Source organism: Anas platyrhynchos, chromosome 2, assembly GCF_047663525.1.
Source record: "Anas platyrhynchos isolate ZD024472 breed Pekin duck chromosome 2, IASCAAS_PekinDuck_T2T, whole genome shotgun sequence".
NCBI lineage: Eukaryota > Metazoa > Chordata > Aves > Anseriformes > Anatidae > Anas > Anas platyrhynchos.
In genome coordinates, this window is record NC_092588.1 from 21,034,898 (window position 1) to 21,055,937 (window position 21,040).

Here is a 21,040-nt window from a genome sequence, read left to right on the forward strand (position 1 = left end):
CGCGGAGCCCCCGAGGAGCCCCCACCGGCACCGGCCCCGCTGCTGCTGCTGCTGCTGCGGGGGGCGATGAGCGCAGCGCCGGGAGCCCAGAGCCCCGCCGCCGCCGGGGGCCCCGCGGGGGTGCGGGTGCGCTCGGTGCTGCGCCACGTGCAGCTGGAGAGCCTGGCCGCGGGGCTGAGCGGCGGCGTCGTGTCCACGCTGGTGCTGCACCCGCTGGACCTGGTCAAGATCCGCTTCGCAGGTGGGGACGGGGGGTGCAGGGAGCTGCAGGGGGCTGCAGGGGGGCTGCAGGGGTGGGGGGGCACGCGGAGGCAGCCGGCGTTCAAAGTTGGCCTTCGTGCAGGTTTTCAACCATAGCGGTGGTTGCCCTCGTGTCTTCTCTTTTATAGAAGTTTTGCTGTATTTTGGGGTCGATGTCTTAAATGGGTATCAGAAATAAATTCTGAACTAGTGAGTAAAAATCTTAAAAACCTAACGCCTTACGTTTTTCAGCAGGTTTTTTGCGAAGTTGGGTTTAAATAGCCTCTCCTGCCTCACAGCGCGGTCACATCCCGGGCTGCGTTAGGAGGGTGCAGCCAGCAGAAGCGCTCCCTTTGCCTTTTTCAGGCATTTCTAGGATGCCTGAAGCACTGTGTCCAGTCTGGGGTTCACCAGTTCAGGAACGGCATGGAGATGCTGGAGTGATGCCAGGGGAGGCCACCAGGCTGGACCAGGTGCTGAGTGCCACAGGGACAGACAGGAGCAGGTCAGGCTCCAGGAGGGAAGGCTGAAGGGAGGCGTTATTGCAGTCTGTGTCATCGGAAGACATGGAAAAGGTGAAGCCAGGTTCTTCTTGGAGTAAGTGATAGGGATATTGGGAACAGGCACAAGCTGGAACATAGAAAATTCTGGTTAGCTGCTAAGAAAAACTTTTTTTAACCACAAAAGTAATCAAATGCTAGAAGAAGTTGTCCAGAGGCTGTAATCTTTTCAGCTTTGGAAATGTTCAAGAACTGACTGGACATGTCCCTGATTAGCCTGATCTAATTAGATGTGTTTTGAGCAGGGGATCGATTGTATTAGATGACCTCTGGAGGCCACTTCCATCCAGAATTAATTTATGCTTTTAAGTGATGGTTTCAGTTCTTTTCCTGGTTTCCATCTGTTAAGTTTTGCTTGGACTCACTAAGACTGATGTTTTTTTTTCCCCAAAAGCTTGTTCCGAGTCATTGAGATCTGAAGCCCACATTTTAACAGCATAGCTCTTGTGTTGGTTGGTGATACCCAGCTATCGCACCTTGTGGCACAGGAGAGAGTAACACGGTGATATGCTTTGAGTTTAGATGTCACTTCAGGATGGAAGCTCTCCCTCCCTGCTGTGTGTGAGTGGTCCACAGCTCTGTCCTTCCATCGCGGGAGGCCACACTGAGAAGTGTTTGAACAAGACCTGAGTTACTTGTTGGCACTCCGGTGTTAACCTTACTCTGCCTTAGCCCCAGCTAGCTTTTCAGTCAGACAGTACAGAGAGAAAGGGATCATTTCACATGCTTTTTTGGTTTGAAAATGATGATCCCCATACTTTGTCTTCAACCAGGAAGTAAGAGCTGAGACCAAAAATCAGTGCTATAAAGATCTTTGGTAGCATCATTGACAGACTTGCATTCGTGTCTCTGATTTTTCACCTTGTTTAATGTGCTTATAAACCTGATTTAATGTCAGCATGGGGAAAAAAGAATAATGGAAAGGTCTAGCAGTGCTCATTCCAGCATTTAATTTATGTTCTAGTTTTGAGTGATTGTTAAGATGTAGAAGACTTGTCACAATATACTCAGAAAAAATCATTTTATCCTTAGCTCTGAAGTCCATCACAACATGCAGCACTGTACACGAAGATCAAAGGAGAATGAATATGGCACTGAATAGAAAACACCTGAAATTAACGATTACCATTGTGTCCTGGTGGGGATACAGAAACTGTATTGACTGTGAAACTTCATGATTAATCATACGTAATGTTTCGGTCTAACCTTTTGTCTATATGAAGAATGAAAGTGCCTGCTGTACTGGCATCCTAGAATAATTGAGGTTGTTGCCAGTAACCAACAAACTGTCTTGCTGTTATGACAGGAACAATGGTAGCTACTGCTTTAAGTTGTGTGAAATCTGTATTCTAAAATCAATCTATCAAACAAAGACTTGGGCATTCTTTGTCTTGTTGACAATGACATTTTCTGAATATTTGGACAGCTGTTTGGTTATTGGGTGAAAGCGTGCACTTTGGTGTTTTCATGCAAATCGATTCAATGAGAAACAAAGTAGCACATGAGAATTGATGATGGAAATAACCTTTGAGAATTCTGGTAAAAACTGACTTTGGAATCAATAAGACATGACTAACTGAAAATACTCGGGTCTACAGAGAACATTCAAAAGAAAAAGATTTAAGTAACAAACTCTTATATGAGGGGGTTACCAAACTCCTTGTAGAAACCTGTTGTTAAAGAGCCCACACGTAGCACTTGAAATATTATGTGAAATCCTTGGGGCTCTAAAAAGAAAGGATGCAAAGAATTTCTGCTCACCAAAACTGCACATTAGTGCACTTAGTCTTGTCAGATTGATGGAAATTTTCTTCTTGCAGAGCTTGAAAATTATTTTTTATTTTTTTCTTTTTTAAAGTTCTTTAAGTCTAGGTTTATTGAAGTTGTAAACCCCAGCTTCTGCATACCTTTAAAATACAGCTGATTAGTTAGGCTTTTATGTTCACTTGCAGCTTTGTTCAGAGGCTGTGAACTGCTGGGGTGGCTTTCACACAGCTGAATTTCATGCTTCCGGCAAGTTTTTTTCACTGCAATTTCTTTTTTTTTCACAGTGAGTGATGGATTGGAGCTGAGGCCAAAATACAATGGGATTCTCCACTGCATGACCACCGTCTGGAAGCATGAAGGACTACGAGGCTTATACCAAGGGGTAACTCCCAACATGCTGGGAGCAGGGGCTTCCTGGGGACTTTACTTTTTCTTGTAAGTAGAGCTCTAAAATATGTCAGATCCTGTGCAATTTAATGATCATATATAAACTCCATCTGCCCTGGGAGGGTATGCAAAAAAAAAAGTGCTAAATGGCTTATAAACTTGTGATTCTTTTAGTACGTCCAGGTCCATTACCCGTCATTACGGTTTGCTGTTTCAGAACGTAAGCAGTTTGAGTCAGAGGCATGTTAGTTTGTCGAGTACAGTGCATTCCCCTTGATGCTGTGAAAACACTAAGGAACTTGAGAGATGGTGACATCACTCGTGAAGAGTCCTTTAAAAGCTCAAATAAACTGTGCTTAAAGCCTCATGGAAATTAAGCACATACACTGGCATGTTAAGAAGTAAAGGACATGATTGTTTCCTACTAAAGCCGAATATTGAACTGCTTTTTAATAATTCTGCTAACAGTTCTTTCATTGTTTTTGTTAATGTCCTTTGCTTATAAAGACTATTTTTTAATATTCAATATGTTCCACTTTATTTGGTCTGTAACTGACCTGCTTTACTGCTGTTCCCTGTTAACTGAAACATTTTTAGAGGGGTTATTTGGTATTCCTATGCAAAGCTCACTTGCCAGTTGTGCAGATTATGCTTTTGTTGGACTTCAGTCCTCAAGCTCTGCTGTGAGCTCCTATCGACTGTTCAGCTCTTAGTGACACTTTTAAAACAACAAACACTGGAAACTGGATAAAGAGATGAAAGCTCATTAGAAACAGAAAATAGATAACTACCACTGTTATTTTTAATAAAAATTAGGATGTCTGGCGTGTTTCTTTAAGAAAATTCTTGAGATAGATAGCTGCTTCAAGATGTAGTCCCACTGATGCTGATAGTAGTCCTTGATCGATTTAAATATGTATCATCAGAGTTGACTTGAAGGAGTTAACCATTCAGAAATCAATCAAGCAAACAATGATAATTTGTATAGAAATCTTTTCAAGCGTTATGTACCAGCTAATGTTTTCCCTGATGCTAAAGGAGAATGAGGTGGTGGGTTTGTTTGTTTATTTTTGAAAGTGATACAGGTTTGTTTTTACCTTTACCAAAATATATTCTACATTTTCCAGTTATAATGCCATTAAAGCTTACAAGAAGGAAGGGAAGCTGGAAAGTCTCAGCGCAACTGAACACCTAGTGTCAGCTGCAGAGGCTGGTGAGTTAAATACAAAGAAGATTAATGTTTTCTTCTAGCCTGTCCATATGCTGCTCTTTGCCTTTGTGTGTCAATGCTGTTCTTTCTTACAGGTGGCAAGTGTAAGTGTTTGAGTCCAAATGCAATCACTTACTGTCTGTAAATAAATTAATGATGTCTGAGATAAATGGATAATTAACTGTGGTCCTTTCAGATTTGCTCAGAAGTAGCAGTTGGTAAAATCCCTTCTGACCTTGTTTTCATCATGTATAAGTGCTTTCTGTATTTAGTACTATATTGAGTCCCAAAACATAGCTGTATAAATCAGCTGTTACTAGCTTGTTAACTCATTAAACTTTAAATGTTTAGACCTGGAAAAGAGTAGGCCTGTTGTCCAGGTTTTCTTTAAAACTATAGATCCAAAATCAAAGTACAACTTTAACCATCATGACTTTTAATACATTGTTTCTGACTTACTTTCTTGTACATGCTTCTGTGTACTATTTAATCTAGGTAGTTGAAAATATTTTATTAGGATGTTGTAGCATTTGCTTACTGATGAAATACAGTGCATATCATTTGATGCAAATGGTAATGTCACTTTACAACTGCGTTAAAGCTACACCAGGTTACTCATGTTAACCTGTCAGTATTAAGTCAATTTCCCATGACTGAGGCATCCACTGAATTTTGAATAATTGAGTGCCTGGAGACTAACTCAGGTAGTCAAGAGTACATTATGAAAATATTTGTGTTCTGTCTACTACAGATTGCACTACTGAGTATGGAATGGTGAGGGGAAAAAGGGGATGTGCTGTGAATGTGCATAAAGCTGTATGCTCCATAGATGTAGCCCCAGCAGAAGAAGTTTGGACTTAGTTTTGAGCTTTAAAGGCAGAAAGAGAGAACAATGTTGTGCCTAAACTTTGCCTCTTCTAAGTAATACGAGTACTCTCATAGGATAAGTAGATTTGTCATTGTAGAAGCGTGTGTTACACTGAACTGAGCAAACTGGGACCAGCTTTGGCGTGGGCTTAACAATCAGCCTAACTTCCATCTGTTCTCAGGAGCCATGACTCTCTGCATTACGAACCCGATATGGGTAACGAAGACGCGACTTGTGTTACAATACGATGCTGGTGTTGATCCATCAAAGCGGCAATACAGAGGAATGTTCGATGCTCTTATAAAGATATACAAGACAGAGGGCATACGTGGCTTGTACAAGGTAATACAATTTAAGAAAAAACTCCAGGATTGGCTGGCACCCCTCAATAGCATTGTGAGGTTTGCAAATGCTTGTCTACAAAAAAAAAAACAACACACAACTTGTATGTCTTTTTTTTTGTATTAGCTTATTTTTATGAGTCAAAGCAAAGATCAAGCAAAAAGGCTTAAAATTCAGAAAAGCAATTATGTTATTGAAATGTAGGAAATCACTGAAGTGTAAGCTTTTTGTCTAAGCCGTCTTCTGAAAATACTGAAATGAGAGTAAACTACAAGCTATTTTTTAAAATTTTTTGAGTCTCCCCCAAACTAGGATTTGGATAAGAGAGCAGCAATAGTGTGATCTATATTGCTGCTAGTGACTTTTTCCATTTCATCTCTTATCCCTGGCTTTCTGACACCTTGTACAACGTAACATATGACTAAAGTACTTGCTAATTTTTTCTTCTACAATGGATGGTTTCACCAGTGGTCGTTTGCCCCCTAGTTATTCAGGTCTGTAATCTGGCTTCTCTAGATGCATAAAATTTACAGACTTCTAAAAATGGTCTGCATATGTGCAGGTTCTTGTTCCGTTTAATTTAGGGAAACAGATGGCAACTGGATTTGGACTTTTTGCTTCCCCCTTCCTTCAGGCCATGACATCAAGATGCATTCATCAGTGCCTAGAAGGTGTGAAGAAACCTATTTTAGTTCAGTCTGGCTCTTTTCTTGCAAGTAATGCTATAGAACAAGAACACTATCTCTTAGGAATTGTCATGATTACTGAACATGAACTTCATTTATTAGCAGTGAAAAATACAGTCCTTTATGCTAAAGACATGCTGGTGCCACATGCTGATGAATACCAAATTCTGACACCAGGAACAAAACACTTCACACTCATTCCTAAGTTGAAATTGTCAGGATTTCTAATTTGCCTGCCTGCATGTCTGCTTTGTTTCACGTAACTAAGTTTTAATTTCTTCTGTTTCTTAATTCTCTGTTAGGATTTCTTTCCATCGAGTTACTTTTCAGATTCTTCATGTATGTAGTATGCGTTACTTTTAGCAGTAGAGCCTTTTTTTGTAACATTAATCTGCAAGTGGGTAGTTAAACCAGGTAATTCCTTTGAAGGAGGAATTCCTGTGTTGCAGGAGCTGTAATGCAGATCAATGTCTTTCTCCTCTTAACCTTAATTTCAGAAAGAGCTCCTTCGAGCAGATAAGGAAAATGCCACTGCAAGTTGGAAATAAAATCTGGAAGTTGTTTCCTTCTGGTGCACTTGAGATTAGCTTTCCAAAGCATGGTGGTGTTCTCTAAGCAATTCCATATCTTGCTCTCTGTTGCACAAGAAGCTGTTGATGTTCTGAGCAATTCTTTTTAGTCCTTTCTGGCACAAGTTTAGTAATGTTAGGATGCACTAGTCTTTCTATTAAGGATCAAAGCTGTCTGTTACCTGTGTTAAGTATTGTTAGCTAAACTGTAGTTCGTCTGAAGTTGGCTTCCCTGATAATTTGTGCTGCTTGAACTTGGCCTGGATTTAAAAACAGAAATAGGAGCCTTTCTTTCTCCTGTCATCCCAGTAATCATCTAGTCAGTGATTTTCCCCACCCTCCATCCAGGCTTTGTCCTTTGACTTCAGTCCCCCAGATGACCGGGGTCGGAGCTGCTTTGCTGAACTCCAAGCTGAAAAATAAACCCACCACTTTGGGGTCATGCAATTTGAAGACATCCAGTAGATCTGTTGGAGATCTGAGCTCTGAAAATGATTTTGCCTAATAAAGTTGAATGTCATGCAACCATCACCATGTTAAGTGCTATATGTTTCTCTTCAAGTCTAAGGCAGGAGAGACCAAACATTTTAAAATAATCTTAAGACTGTAGGAGTTTGCACTTCAGGAAAAACATACAGTATCTCTGAGCTCTTGAGAAATTGTTAGCTGTCTAGTGTAGAGTGGCTGACTAAAGAAAATGTCAGTCAAGAATGTAACTAACATTCTTGGTGGTTTGTGTGATTCTTTCCTCATATTTTCAGTTTTATTCTCTTTCAGTGATGATGTAGAGGCAGCAATTAGGGCAGTGCTTAATGGACAGCAGTAAATTCCCCAATAAATGGGAAATGTGGAAAGTTTAAGGAGATTAAAAAAATGTGGAGTCATCAAGACTGAGAATAATAATGCAGTATGCTAACAACAACAAAAAATCCTAGTAGTGTTACACGCCCATTACCAAGTGAAAATATATTTTATAATCACCCTGGACACTTCCATTCACCAGTTTCACCTTTGGTAGGCAAGTTTCTGTAATCTGAGGATAATGTATTTTTTCCAGTCCATTAATGTCTTAAGACATTTATCTCTCTTTATTTGCTATGTTTTTTGCTTGTGCTCTTTTCCTCCTTGAACGTGAAGATAGTAAGCTAAGTGACTTTCTATTTCTTTGTTTTTCTGTATTGCAAAATCCACTGGGATTTGATCGTCTTGACTTTAAGTGTAGCCCCAGGCTCTAGACAGAGAGAGAGGGAAGAAGTAACTTTCACATAAAAGATGGTATCAGTCTTTGCTTTGAAGGAATCGAGAGACATAGTGGCATTCTTCCAGTGTCTCTCTGCACGAGTTGGCAGAGCAGGGCATTCCGGTACTGCTGGCACTGGCATGCTGAGATCCCAAATGAAGATGGTGCTACACAGATTGCTACATTCTCTCAAAGCACACCAGAGGCTGTTCTGGCATGAGCTCTCTCAGACACTTCAGGCAGTGTTGTGAGTACCTCGTCACCAAATGAACCTCGTTCCCTGCTTTAGTAAGCAGCATAGGCTTTCCTCTGTATGTTTGCCTAGGTTTCTTTTCATCTTGGTGGTGACTTCTGAAATTCTAACCAACTGGATGCTTTTCTCCTACCCTGGATCTTCTGTGCATGTAACTGTTCTAAGACAACTTTAAAGTATGATTTTTTACACATTGTTTATTGGTCAGAATTAAATACTTTACCATTTACGTCTTTAACGTCTCTAATTACATATTTAATTTTGTCCATTATTCTAGTCTTCCAAAACAGAACTCAAGCAGGACTTCATTGAGCAAAGATTGTTCCTGTGCATCTCTTACGGAAAAAGTCTTCTAAAGATAGGTTTTGAATATAAAAAGTAACAAGATGTCTATAAAGAAATGATTTAAAAAAAATATCTTTATGGTCATATTGTAGATGAAAAATAAATGTCAAATTTTATCAGGTTTTATGGCAAGAAAGCTATTTGCGTGAAATTGCAAGAATAAGAAAATTGAGTAGGAATATCTTTCCTAAACTTCCTCAGGCAGATATTTCATTACTGAGAAGAAATCAGTTTTGCTTTGAAACACTTTTCTCTAAGAACATGTGGACTTGGATTCCTCCTTTTTTATGATTAATAGAACCCTGTTTCAGCTCTTATTATACTGAGGTTGACTGGCAGATAGTTGTCTCATTTGTCCTTCTTGCATCTTCTAATACTGGCTCAACACTAAAAGTCCTTCAGTGTTTGGAAGTTTTCCCCATCACAAGAAGACTTGCAGTGTTCTGGCATTCATTTACCAAATCTCATCAGTAGATACTTTAGGACCCTTGGGTACAAGTTATCCAGGCTGCTGGCTTAAATTTTAACAGTTTAGCACTCTTAAATGTTGTTTAACATTCTTCTCTCGTTAGTGGGGAAAATATTACCTCATTCTCCTGTGATATAAATACATCATTGTAATTCTTTCCTAGTACAAAGCAATTGTTTCCTCTGTCTCATAACTTTTTCACTGTCTAGTAATGGGCATATGTTAGTGAAGATTTTCCCTGCTATCACTAAAGCATTTCATACTGTTCATGGTTCTGCTGACCCAGATAACTTTTTCTTTGATAATTTCAGTAATACATATATTTTTGTCTGTTCCTCCTGTTACTTTTTATATTACTGCCTAATTTTCTTTCCGATTGAGGATTTATGAAAACCTAAGTTGTCCTTTCCCATGTGCTGTAGCATCAAACTCCACAAAATTCTGCAATTATGCTCGCAGTTGACAAAATGGAGGGTTTTGGTTTAATTCCACTTGTCCATATTTAGGGAACTATTTTTTCAAGGTTGGTGGTTGTGAACTGGGGACTTCAGCTAGTCCCTAATTCACTTGATCAGTTCTTGGTCACTGACGATTAATTTATGACCATTGTTTCCTACAGTGAGAATAAATTAATACTTTTTTATTACAGAGAGGTCCTAAAAATCACTTTCTGAATGACTATATTATCTTGAATTTAAGAAATCCATAGCTTCCAGAGAGTTAATCCCCAAGTGATAGAGACTCTGTGATTTTTATTCCTGCTGTTGTTTTCTTTTTTCTTTTTTTTTTTTTTTTTCTGAAAGTTAGGAGTTTGTGATTTAATTTCTTTTTGTCCTGTTACACAGTAGACATTTCGGTAGACTCCTACCAGGATTCCTTCTCTTCTCCTGCTCCAGGTTCTTAGTAGTTTATTGATCTGTTGATATTCAACGTTTTGGTCTTCCAGTTTAGTCTAAGAGAGTTTTTTGTCTGGACACATCTTTTTATATTCCTCTGTCTTTCCTGAATTCATGGAAGAGAAGGTAAAGCTGTTCAATACCACTATTTTTTGAGAAGTTTTGGTTCCTCGAGTCATTTTTAGCCGTGTTTTGATCATTTACTGTTATAATTTTCTCCTTGCAAGAGTTTTCAGCAAGTTTTTGGCTCCTATAAGTCATTTGCTGCCAGGATGACTATTCCCCACTTATTTGTATTTTTCCAGTGTAAGTGACCAACTCTCTTAACAAGAGAATTAGAACTTCTGAGAACGCACGCAGCTGTCAGTTCATTTCCAACTGAGCTACTCCTGCCTTCTCTTTCTTCTAGAGACACTTCAGAAGATCCATTTTCCTCCTTCACTTCAACTTTTTTGAAAGCTTCTGTAAATTTCCATGTTACATTCCTACTGTCCCTTACTGCCCCTTACAGCTGGGCAACGTTTCGTAGACTGTTGTTACGACTTTGTTATTGCAGTTTGTTCTGCTGGGTTGCTTTGGGATATGTTTGGAGCAGGGTGAGGAATGCTCTCAAATTGAATTATAGATTTATTTTTTTAATGTAAATCATCCGTAAGACCTCATATGAGTTACCTTTCCATCTGTGCACTTCAGCTTTCTACTGTGCAAGTGTGTAAATATATTATAGATTCATATCTATAACATTTATGTGTATATAAATATATATAAACATGTGTACATATCTATCTCCAGGACTTCATCATAAGAGTTTTTGTACCTCTGCTTCTAGTAGCCTTCCTCACTGAGACCCCAGCTTCTGTAATTGCCTTATTGGTCTCAGGTGGGAATTTAACAGCTTACTGCCAGTCCCTGCCAGTTTGATTTGCAAATCAGCTTGATCATATTTTTATAATCCTCATCCACATTACCAGCTTTTTGGGACCTGTGCTTGTGCTCTGTTAGGTGGAGTCCGCTTGCTTTATTTGTCTTCCTCATTTGATGTCTTAGCCTGTACGTCATCTCAAGAAAAGTAACATGCATTACACTTTGAGTGCCCACCCCGATGAATACCAACGAAGTGTGGGTTTTGAAACATACTACACAGCAACAGCTGTGCAGTCACAATTTTTAAAGGAATGGTGGATATATAACGTGTATAAAGTGAACTCTGTCGAGTCGTATGGTTCTTGTGGATTGCTTTTCAACCTGGGTTTATCCCCTTTTTTAGGGATTTGTGCCTGGTCTGTTTGGAACTTCACATGGAGCACTTCAATTCATGGCATATGAAGATTTGAAATTGAGATACAACAAGTATAGAAACAGAGGATCAGATACAAAATTGGTAAGATTATTGAGAACAAAAATATGTTGTGACATGTGACATTCTGGTCATAGAACGGCCAACTTTACAACATATTGATGCATTAGTTAAAATATAAAATCTATAAGGAAATACGATTTTTCACTTTAGGAACAAACAACTGGTTGCTGCTGTTTTTTTCTGTAGGGAAATCAGGTTATTTTGGCAAGTGGTTTGAGAATTTTAGGGGAAGGAATGTTTTTTGAAAATAGTCTTTCTATGTGGAATCATAGGAAGTCTTCCTAAATACCTACCTATAAAACTAGTCAGGTGCAAATTGGGCAAAGGTATTGCTAGTTTTGGAACACCTGAAAGATTTCTAGAAGAGTTTCATTTGATAAGAATGAGTGAGCACAACAAGCATTTTACAATGAATTACCTAAGGCACTCTCTATGTTCTGCAACATTGCCAATTTTTGAAATGAGTTCATTGCAAAGGGAAAAAAAATCTGTTGTTTAGTTTAAAATTTTAAAATCAAACAAGATTTTGGGAAATTGGCTATTTTAAACTGTAGTTAAGGCAAACCTGTTTTTTTGCTTTTTTTTTTTTTTTTTTTAGAACACTGCAGAATACATAACGATGGCAGCTGTATCTAAAATATTTGCTGTGTCAGCAACTTATCCCTATCAAGTTGTACGAGCTCGTCTCCAAGATCAGCATAATACATATTCTGGTGTGTTTGATGTGATCCGCAGGACATGGAGGTAGGCACGCAGCATTAAAAGCTCGCATCTTGGAAACCGTGTCTTACAGATTCACTGTATTTACTTGCTTCCATGCTGTCTGGTTATCTGTATGAAGCCGTTTTGTGGGCTCTGCCACTAATAATAGCTAGATTCTACGGACAAAGGAAGAGAGAGGAGAGGGTCAGTGCTAGGCAACACATTTCTGTTTATTCTGCCTCCTTATTCTCTTCCCCAGAATTTTGCTTAGAAACTAGCAAGGTTTAAAAACACACCATTGAGTTGAGATTCTTTGGGGACTCTTAACAAGTTTCATTTGAGCTGTTTTAGGTCATCATATATGACAAAAGAGTTGGCCTGGTGGGAGTTGTGGCTGATCCACATTCATAGCAGGAGGATGTGAGCTAGCTAGGGCTGCTCATGCTGATGTCCCTGCAGTAGCCTGCAGTTTACAGGAAGGCTTACTAGTTCTTACAAAGCATGAATGTGTGCAGACATTTTGGGCCCGCTCATTATGAGACACAAATGCAACCTAGAGCACTCAGAAGAGAGGTATAAACCACACCCAAGCACTTTCCAGGATCTGCTTTCACTACTCATCACTCTGGGTATCCTAGGTCCATATGAAACTAGAGAATAGGAAGCTGAAATTAGAAGTCTTCAAAACTTTCTAACAGAAGGGAAAGTGAAGGGTTAAGATTTGATATGTTTTGACTCTGTAAATATTTCAGTAAGAAATTATTCTGAACTTGTTATTCCTAATCTGAAGTACATTTCCCTCAGTGAGAGAGCAAGAGAAAAGCAACAGGCTTTGTTTTGTCTGATTTCTATTAAAATGTGTTAATTAAAAGTATTTTTTTTTCTGTGTCTTTAAAGGAAAGAAGGAATTCATGGATTTTACAAAGGAATTATCCCCAATGTGATCAGAGTGACTCCTGCTTGCTGCATTACTTTTGTAGTTTATGAAAATGTGTCTAGTTTTTTACTTGGTTTTAGAAAAGAAAATAATTAAAGGTATAAGCTTGTGTTCAGAAGGAATCTATCCTTTTTTTTATATATATATTTATGATCTGGGAGAGATTTACTTCAGCAGTCTATTTTGACACTGTGAATCGATCTAATATTTTGAGGAAAGAACCTGGAGATATTAAAACCCTGCCCGTATCTCTTCTGCTGAGAGTTCCTGCCTTGCTGCATTTCTCTCCCCTCTGAATCAGCAGTGTCTGCCTGAAACAAATGTCTGCAACTGTAAAGTAGCATTGTGACTGGGTGAAGGCAGCTGTGCAACAATTCAATTCATCCTGGCCTGCCTGGAGTAATGGACTAATCTCTTGTGACAAGTCGGAAGATAACAGTTGGTCAGATTGTACTGCAGAAAGCTTCATATAAAAGCAACTCTGGAATCCATCAGAACGTCCTCAAATCTTTATCAGAGCCTCATGGAGAAAATATGTATGTATTTGTTTACAGCAGTGTTTTCTGAATCCATCTCTGTTATCTGTCAGGTTTTAGATTATGGAGTGCTCCACATTCCATCGCTCATCCAACACAAAAAAGCTGTCTCAGTGGGGTGCAGTTTGGAAACTCAAATGTTTTGTAAAACAGTCAGCTGTCCATTCCTGGTTTTGATTAAGTGCCAGTTGAAATCCAGCTCTTGAGTCACACCAAGACAGACTTTGCGGTGTGGTTGTTGGCTTGTTTTAATACCAAACCAAAGTCCATTGTGTGCATTGCTGGAAACTTACTTCATTGGTTTTCTCTCTCTTCCCTCCCCACTCTGACCAAGATGCTCCATCTCTGTCACCGATGCATCTGACCAAATATTACTAAGTAAATGAATATTTGAAAGTAGGCTTACTTTAAAAAAAAAAAACATATATATGTATATATATGGGTTTTCCTAGTGATTCCATAGTTATGCAGTTTTCAAGCAACTTTAACAACAAATATGACTACTCATTTTAAATAATATTCTTTGAAAAAATCCATAGGTAGTCTAAAAATACTGTGCACAGGACTTTTTTTAAAAGTCGTTAATGCCTTCTGACTTAGTCTCAGGAAATGACTAAGAATATACCAATTGCTAACACAATAGTAAGCAAAATTACAGTACATCTCAGTAAATTTGAATCACAGCGCTTATTTTTATGGCCATAGTTGCTGTCAAGGACATGTACTTTTTGGAAACCTAGGTGTTGTTTTTTCTGTTTTAGTTCTTCATTAAGGAAGTACGTTACTGAGCATTGCATCTGCCTCCTCCTATTATTATAAATGTATGAATAAATATCTAGAAAGTAGCACTTAACTGGGGAGGAAATGAGTTAGCAAAGGTTATTCAACAGGTGGGGAGAAATACTCAGTTTCATAAGGAACAGAGAATACTGTTCAGCAAAGCACTTGAATAATCTCTTAGAGAAGTTTCCTGTTTAACACAAGACTAACCAGAAGCAGAAATTAGGGAATTGGTTTAACCTTTAAGTTTGGAAAACTACAGAAACTGCTTAGTATTTTGAATCTCAATTCCTGTTGTTTGTTTCTGTTGATACTGTTGCCACATCATGCTTTGTGTATGCTTAACTTTTTTAATAATTTACTCCTTTTCCTCCCTAATCCCATCCTTTCTACTGTTACAGCTGATAATACATTAAGCTATCTCATCTGAAATGCCATGTGACCATTATATGTTATTTGTTTTGTTTGTTTGTGTAATTATAAAAGCTGCCATGTACATCTAACCGAAGAGCAAATTTACTAGAAGTTTACCATGCAAATTCAGCATAGAGCCCTATCAGCTACTGCCTTCTTTTGCCTTTCTTTGGAAGTTTTTTTACTTGGGTTTGTCTTTTCTAGTATTCAGGATTCAAAATGCGTTGTGAAGACATAGGAATAAACCATATGAAAATAATGAAAGTTGTGCACTGACCGCCCTGGATGAGCATGTTTAGACTCAGAGCGGGGTACGTGTGATCCAGGGTAAGCGTAGAGCCAGTCTCCAAGCGTGTACACAATCAGTGACTGTATGCTAACAGACATCCGCTAAATTCCCACCATAGTTTAGCTCACAGTAACTAGTTTGTGTTCATATGCCCTAAAACCCCTCTTGCCAGCCAACAAAAACAGTGGCAGTTCTTCAGAGACAAAAATGCCAGCTGTGCAGTTTGCTGGCTTGCAGCAGTATCACGTGTAAGCTTGCAGCAGGGAGAACCTGAATGCTCTCCTAGCTGCAGCTGTGTTCCTATAGAATTTTAACAAAGCTGCGGATGAGCTGTCATTTTGAGACATGCCTTGGAAAAATCTTATAACCAGCTCAGAACAAAAAACAGGATTTTGTATTAAAAGGCTAAAATAAAATATCTCAGATGTAATGTTTTTCCTTTTAGTTTCTGAACAGGGTGTATTTCTGCATGTTATACATGCTTTTTTTTATTTTATTTCATTAATATGCAATTGATTTTGCAATTTGACGTGGCTATTATTTACCCTTAGAATCTGGACTTTTTTGTTTGTTTGTTTGTAAGACTTGAGTATGTATTTGGAAGAGAGTACTCTAAAATGCTTCTGTTAACACTGCACTAGGTAGAAGATGTGCCATGGTCAATGTTGTCACTCGTCGTTACTTCTTGTCCAGTCTGGAGGCTGCATTCAAATATCTGCAACATCAGTCTTTCAGTTTAGCAGTACACTTTTTGGAAAGCCAAGGCTTTTCAGCCTGCTTTATTTCTGCATCTTCCAAACAATGTATCTAGCTTTAACACCAAAGTGATTGTATATATCTGACAGGCTAAACTCAGAATTATTTATTGGCAAAACCTAAGTTTTGTAACTGTAAAATTACTCAGGTTTTGTATGATGACAGTGGAGATCAATAATAAGTGTTTGCACTGAAATCTAGTCTCAAGCAGAGGACATAAGGAAGGAAAGCTTGGATATGCCCTTTTTACTTATTTTTTCAGAACATATTTAACACCAGTCATCAGGTGTAAAGACTGACAGGTGACAGTCACAAGAAGTTTGTAGAGAGATACAAGACATAGCAGAGCATCTGATTCTTTGTTCACATTCATAGGAGTAGGTGTTGGGTATGTGTTTCAAAGACTAAAGCCAAGGTTGGAACTTAGAAGTGTTCTAAAGAAAAGAATTGTGTATTATAATACTGTGTCAAATACCTGGAACAGTTTGCTGACTAATAAAATAGCCTGGATTTTTTTTTTTTTTTGTAAAAGGTCTTATTTATTTGATACAAAAAAATTACAGTTAACTCCTAAAATGGTGTTGGTATGTTTTCATATATCAAAAAAGGAATTATAGAAGTTAATGAAGGTTTTTTATATTTATATTCTAAAATGATTATTATAAAAAACCTCTGCAATGTGCAAAAAAAAAGGTAGACAAACACTACAAAAGAAAGAGTTTGGTGCCTTTTAGTCAAAAACTTGCATCCAACTCTGTAATTTGTCTAGAAAATTGTACAAAATAGAGATTACAAAAAGGTAGGGTTATTTTGGCAATTCTTCAATGATGATACGGGAGACTGAATTCCATCCAGTAGAAGCATCTCCCCTTGGATAATCGGCGCAAGTCCCAACCCAGATGGCAATGTCCACCAAGCCGGCGTTGATCCCCTCACACAGACCTTCCACTGGTTAAAGACAAAACCCACGTTACCTCAGCAGACACAAGCACACCATATTTTGGATCTGGCACTGTACACAAGTGCTTAAGAATGACAGTTCATTGCAAGTTCATGCTATTTAGTTAAATCTAAATAGCGTTTTTAGAAATAAAACCTGGGTATTACTTAGAGAGTTGGCAATTCAGGTTTCAGAGCTGTGTGCTACCTTTATCCATGGTTCTCATCAATGTCTGTTACAATACATGAAGCTGGGGGAAAGCAATTCTCTGGATGCAAAATAGGAGTCTATCTGCTTCTTTACATGTCCAGATTTACAAACTGGCAGCAGCGATATGGCTTCAATCCCATCCAGCCACCATTTTTGCAGTGACAGAGTCAGTGGGGCAGGCCCATAGCTGTACCTGGAGCAGCACTGCAAAAGTTCCCTTTTATCACCTTTCTTTTTTCCCAAGCACTGCTAATTGGAGGTGGGTTAATGAAAACAAGTGTGTTCTACCCCTGGGGGGAGGAAAATCAATCATAGCCACAGATGTGAGATTTCATGCAGTCATGAAATACTACAGGGAAGAAAAAGTGCCTCTTGCAAAAAGCTGGGCTGGTGGCTTCGTGATACTCTAGCTCTGCTCTAAACTGAGAGCAAAATACAGCTTAAACCTCTGGTGCAATGCTGTTAAACCCTGAAAAATTAATGCAACTCTTTTGGTTTTATAAATAATTCTCAGTGTAAGTATCAACCAGCAGAAGGTATCAACTTCATTCTAGGCCCCTCTTCCTAAGATGCATTTATTTTAACTGAGATGCATTTAATTTGTTTATTAACTAAGATGCATTTATTAACTAAATTTGCTACTGACCTGTAACCCATTGCTGTTGGTGCAGTCTTGGCATACATACCTGAAGAAGTTCGGTGTATATTAATAGTAGAATTCAGTTCTGGACTTCCTTGATCTAAATATATTATGGCTTCAATAGGAAGTGGCCCAGCACATTCCGCTCCATTGAAAGTGAAATACCAGCGCTGACAGCAGGCATTTTTGCATTTTAGCCGAAGCGATCCGCTGAAGAGAACTCGCAGCGCGCTGTTTGAGCGCATCTTCGTAAACGTACATTCCTAAGAGGGACAAAAAAGCTTCGGTAGCAAACTGATTTTGAACCTACTCGCTAGAATTGCCTTCAGTATTTTTTGGACAATGCTTTTATTCCCTTCCTTTTAGGAAAAAAAAATGCCAATAGTGTATGATGCAAATCAGAAAGAGCACCTTATAGCTGATAATGGAGAAGGGGTATTATGGAAATTCTTAACTTTATTTAGACAAACTTGCTGTTAAGTTGGTGACCTTCTACCCTTGCACCATTGTTTTTGAAGGTTTTGTACTTTGGGTCTGCTGTGGTGGACAGAACATTTGGGTTCATCTGGACCATGCTTAAGTCTGCTCCTGAACAATGTTGATCCTCTTTTGGAGTAATAGCTAAAAACTACTTATACCAGCTCCATCGTTCTGAAATGTTATTATGGAAATTAACAACCAGGCACACTGCTGATAAACACAGTTGAGATAGATCTGAAATAACCTCTGGGAAGTTCGCCCTTACGTGTCGAAAAAGGCTCCAACAGGAAACCTGTACTATTTGTGCTACGTTGCTCATAATGTCAGACTTTAAAACTGCTGTGGTACTGCCTGAGTTGGCAAAGTAATGTTAACTTACTGCTATTTTCCCAAGATCTATGCCATAATTAAGTGCGCTCCACGAACACTGCTTGAAGTTGGGTGTCCAGGACTCCTCGACGCTCTCTCGCATGCACTCTCCCTTTTCTCCCTTCAGTCCATCCCGTCCTGGGATTCCCGGTGTCCCAGGGATCCCGTTGGTTCCTGGGTTTCCATCCCGTCCAGGAACACCGCTGGGGCCTTGTAAGCACATGCCATTGTACTGAAAGACAGAGCAGAGCTTGCTGACACCATCCATTAACTCAGAGCATAACCAAGTTAATCAAACAACAACGAAAATTCAAAATACCTTGTGACAAGCTAATGGGTTATTTCTGGATCATCAAGAAAATGGTTCCAGGAGATGAAAAGGCAGAAAAAATGAAATTTAAAAAGATAAGCAATGTCAGCAGAATTTGCTGTAAATTAAGACTCCAATTATTTTATGAAATGATAATCAAACTTAAAAATAGAAATCATCCTAGTCGAAGGATTAAAAACCCTGATAGAAAAACATCAGAAGGTTGAAAACATTCAAATGCAGAAACGAAAAAAATCAGCTGAGTTGTAAGAGCCCTGCTAGTCGTTGCTCTGCTCCGCACCACATGCAACAAGAAGCACGTTGGTGATGGCATGGGTTTGGGCAGCTGCACGCTGCCAAAACCTGATCTCCAGCTTCCCATGCACAGCAGTGGAAGCACATGCACGAAATGGTGGCATGCTCACAATCCCTCAACATTATGATATTGGAAAAGGCAAATGCTGCTGTCCCAGGCTGCATACTAGCACACGTTGCCTTCATACCTTTAGAGATTTGGCTTCACCCTGCTTGGGCAGGCTGTTAACGCAGCACGGGGCAGCTTTCCCTCCCTGGTCGGCTCTGCCCCATATAGTACTGATGCCTGTTCAGCCCCTTTTAGCCCCCTAGAGAAGGAGTAGGTCATAGCACTGTGCCCCTCCTGCAAGCTGTCAGCCCCACAGGAAACTCATGCTCCCCATCCCTTCTCCTTTGCCTCTTGGGGAGCTTTGCTCTTCTACAGTTTACTGATTTTTTTTCTGTGCTTTGGTGAAATGCATGGACTGTGCATGAATGACATCACAGGCTTGGCTGCAGTCACTCCGTGTATACAATCAGAAGGTACAGGAGGGGCTGAAGTAAGGAGAAAGATGAGCCCTAGAGTAACGAGCACTGGGATTTCCTCAGTGCTGTCACCAAAGGACGCAGTGCTTGCGAACAGCAGTGGAGCAGCACGATGACTGAATCATGAAGGTGGCATTCAACAAAAAGGCAGATGGCTGGGCAAAGTACGTGTCAGCCTAAGGATCACGAGGATTAGGCAAAGGCATTCCCGTTTCATACAGCCTGGGCTTGCTGCTCTTGCTGCCGTTCTCCCACGAGGGGGCAGGCCCGGCTCAGAGGCCGGGATGGAGCCGTCAATCTTCACAGCGAGAGCATCTTGAGGAAAAAAAAAATATATGATGTGAGCAAAAGGAATTGCCTCGGCTTTGGTCTCCAGTCCAACCAGATCCGCCTGCGCTTGCCAAATCGAGTATTGCTCATGCTTTCCTGAGTGCATAAAGCATCTATTAAAAAGAAAACGCCCGCAGGAGCAGCAGCTCCCATCTCACTCCTGCCTTCATCCTGCTCCTGAGGCGCTCGGCGTGGAGCTGGTGCTGAAGCTCCCACCCGTGCTGTGCTGCTCTGTCTGCTGTGCCCGAAAGCTGGAAGCAAGAGAAATGCCCCAAATGAGCGGCCCTAAAGCCGCTCAGGCACAGACCCCGAGCTCCTCCACGTGTGCACATTCCTCGTTCTTCACGCAAGAAAATGAAGGGGTGACGGCGTGCAAGGGAAGCAGCTTTACTCCTGGTGGTGTTTCGGCACGTCGCCCTTGGGGTCTTGCTGGAGAAACGTGAGGTGATCTGGAAGAAACGTGAAGTTGTGGGTTTTCTCCAGGAGGCGAACGGCAGCCCAGCGGCTCACGGAAATCGCTTCACATCTGCTTTTTGCATTCCAGGCACTGTAAAGTCTCTCTCCTTTCTCTCTATACCCGAGACGGGAGAGTCCCAGCACACACTCGGCTTTCTGGTTGCAGAGGGATCACAGAGGCACGCAAGAGGCTCCAGAGAAAGCGGGATGAGTACACGTCCAGACACAGGTTTCCCGGTACCCGGTGGCTGCAGAAGGGCAGCTCTTCGCCTTCTGCCAGCTCCTGTCGCCCACCACTCACTCTGCAGCCTCTCCTCTCGGCGACCACCGCTGCCATTACACGGCTCCACAGAGCTCGCCCCTTTCCCAGCTCACCGCGCACCCTTTATTCCTGCGGGGCAGCCCCCCTTATCCTCAGCCTCTCCACAGAAAGCCCCCCTTAGCCTCCCCTCCACAAAAAGCCCCCACGAAGGGCTCCCCCGGCCCGACCCAGCCGCTCTCCTTCCCTCAGCGCCCCCCCGCCCCTCGCCCCCTCAGGCCCCCGGCCCCGCCATTTTGCCCCCCTCACCGTCTCGGCCGCCACCTCCCGCTGCCTCAGCGCCTTCTGCTTGCCCCGGGGGGGCTCGGAGCCGCCGGGGGGGGGACCCGAGCCCAGCAGCAGCGCCAGGAGCAGCAGCGGGGCGCGGAGCATGGCGAGAGGGAGGCGGGCAGGGGATAAATGGAGCTTTTCACGGCTCCCAGCCCCAGCTCCCTCCCCGGGGAGGCCGGGAACCGGGCGGGAGCGGCCAAGGCAGCGCCGGCCCCCGGCAGCCATTGGCAAGGGGCCGGGGGGCTCCCGCCCCCCTCAAGCCCCGCTCCG

General features: G+C 41.0%; 2 protein-coding genes across 2 annotated transcripts; one reads left to right on the forward strand and one right to left on the reverse strand.

The window, feature by feature from the left end:
- Positions 1–66: 66 nt before the first annotated feature.
- Positions 67–16,122, forward strand: SLC25A32 (solute carrier family 25 member 32). The gene is made up of 7 exons (XM_027452569.3): positions 67–241; positions 2,852–3,002; positions 4,082–4,167; positions 5,214–5,374; positions 11,100–11,213; positions 11,791–11,936; positions 12,792–16,122. The coding sequence occupies exons 1-7, from the start codon at positions 67–69 to the stop codon at positions 12,925–12,927; spliced, it is 969 nt and encodes a 322-aa protein (XP_027308370.1). The 3' UTR covers positions 12,928–16,122.
- CTHRC1 (collagen triple helix repeat containing 1) lies at positions 16,117–21,025 on the reverse strand. The gene is made up of 4 exons (XM_027452567.3): positions 20,750–21,025; positions 18,256–18,477; positions 17,443–17,659; positions 16,117–16,554 (listed from the first exon to the last, which is right to left on the reverse strand). The coding sequence occupies exons 1-4, from the start codon at positions 20,993–20,995 to the stop codon at positions 16,412–16,414; spliced, it is 828 nt and encodes a 275-aa protein (XP_027308368.2). The 5' UTR covers positions 20,996–21,025; the 3' UTR covers positions 16,117–16,411.
- Positions 21,026–21,040: the final 15 nt, after the last annotated feature.

What these genes read in the sequence shown, in the direction of transcription:
- SLC25A32 (XM_027452569.3), top strand. Translation starts at nt 67, where the DNA reads ATGAGCGCAGCGCCGGGAGCCCAGAGCCCCGCCGCCGCCGGGGGCCCC. An exon ending in GGTCAAGATCCGCTTCGCAG is followed by an intron (nt 242 to 2,851) that starts GTGGGGACGGGG and finishes TTTTTTTCACAG; the next exon opens with TGAGTGATGGATTGGAGCTG. An exon ending in GCATACGTGGCTTGTACAAG is followed by an intron (nt 5,375 to 11,099) that starts GTAATACAATTT and finishes CCCCTTTTTTAG; the next exon opens with GGATTTGTGCCTGGTCTGTT.
- CTHRC1 (XM_027452567.3), bottom strand. Translation starts at nt 20,995, where the DNA reads ATGGCTGCCGGGGGCCGGCGCTGCCTTGGCCGCTCCCGCCCGGTTCCC. An exon ending in GGGAGGTGGCGGCCGAGACG is followed by an intron (nt 18,478 to 20,749) that starts GTGAGGGGGGCA and finishes TCTGTCTTTCAG; the next exon opens with TACAATGGCATGTGCTTACA. An exon ending in TAGATCTTGGGAAAATAGCA is followed by an intron (nt 17,660 to 18,255) that starts GTAAGTTAACAT and finishes TGTCCCTCTTAG; the next exon opens with GAATGTACGTTTACGAAGAT.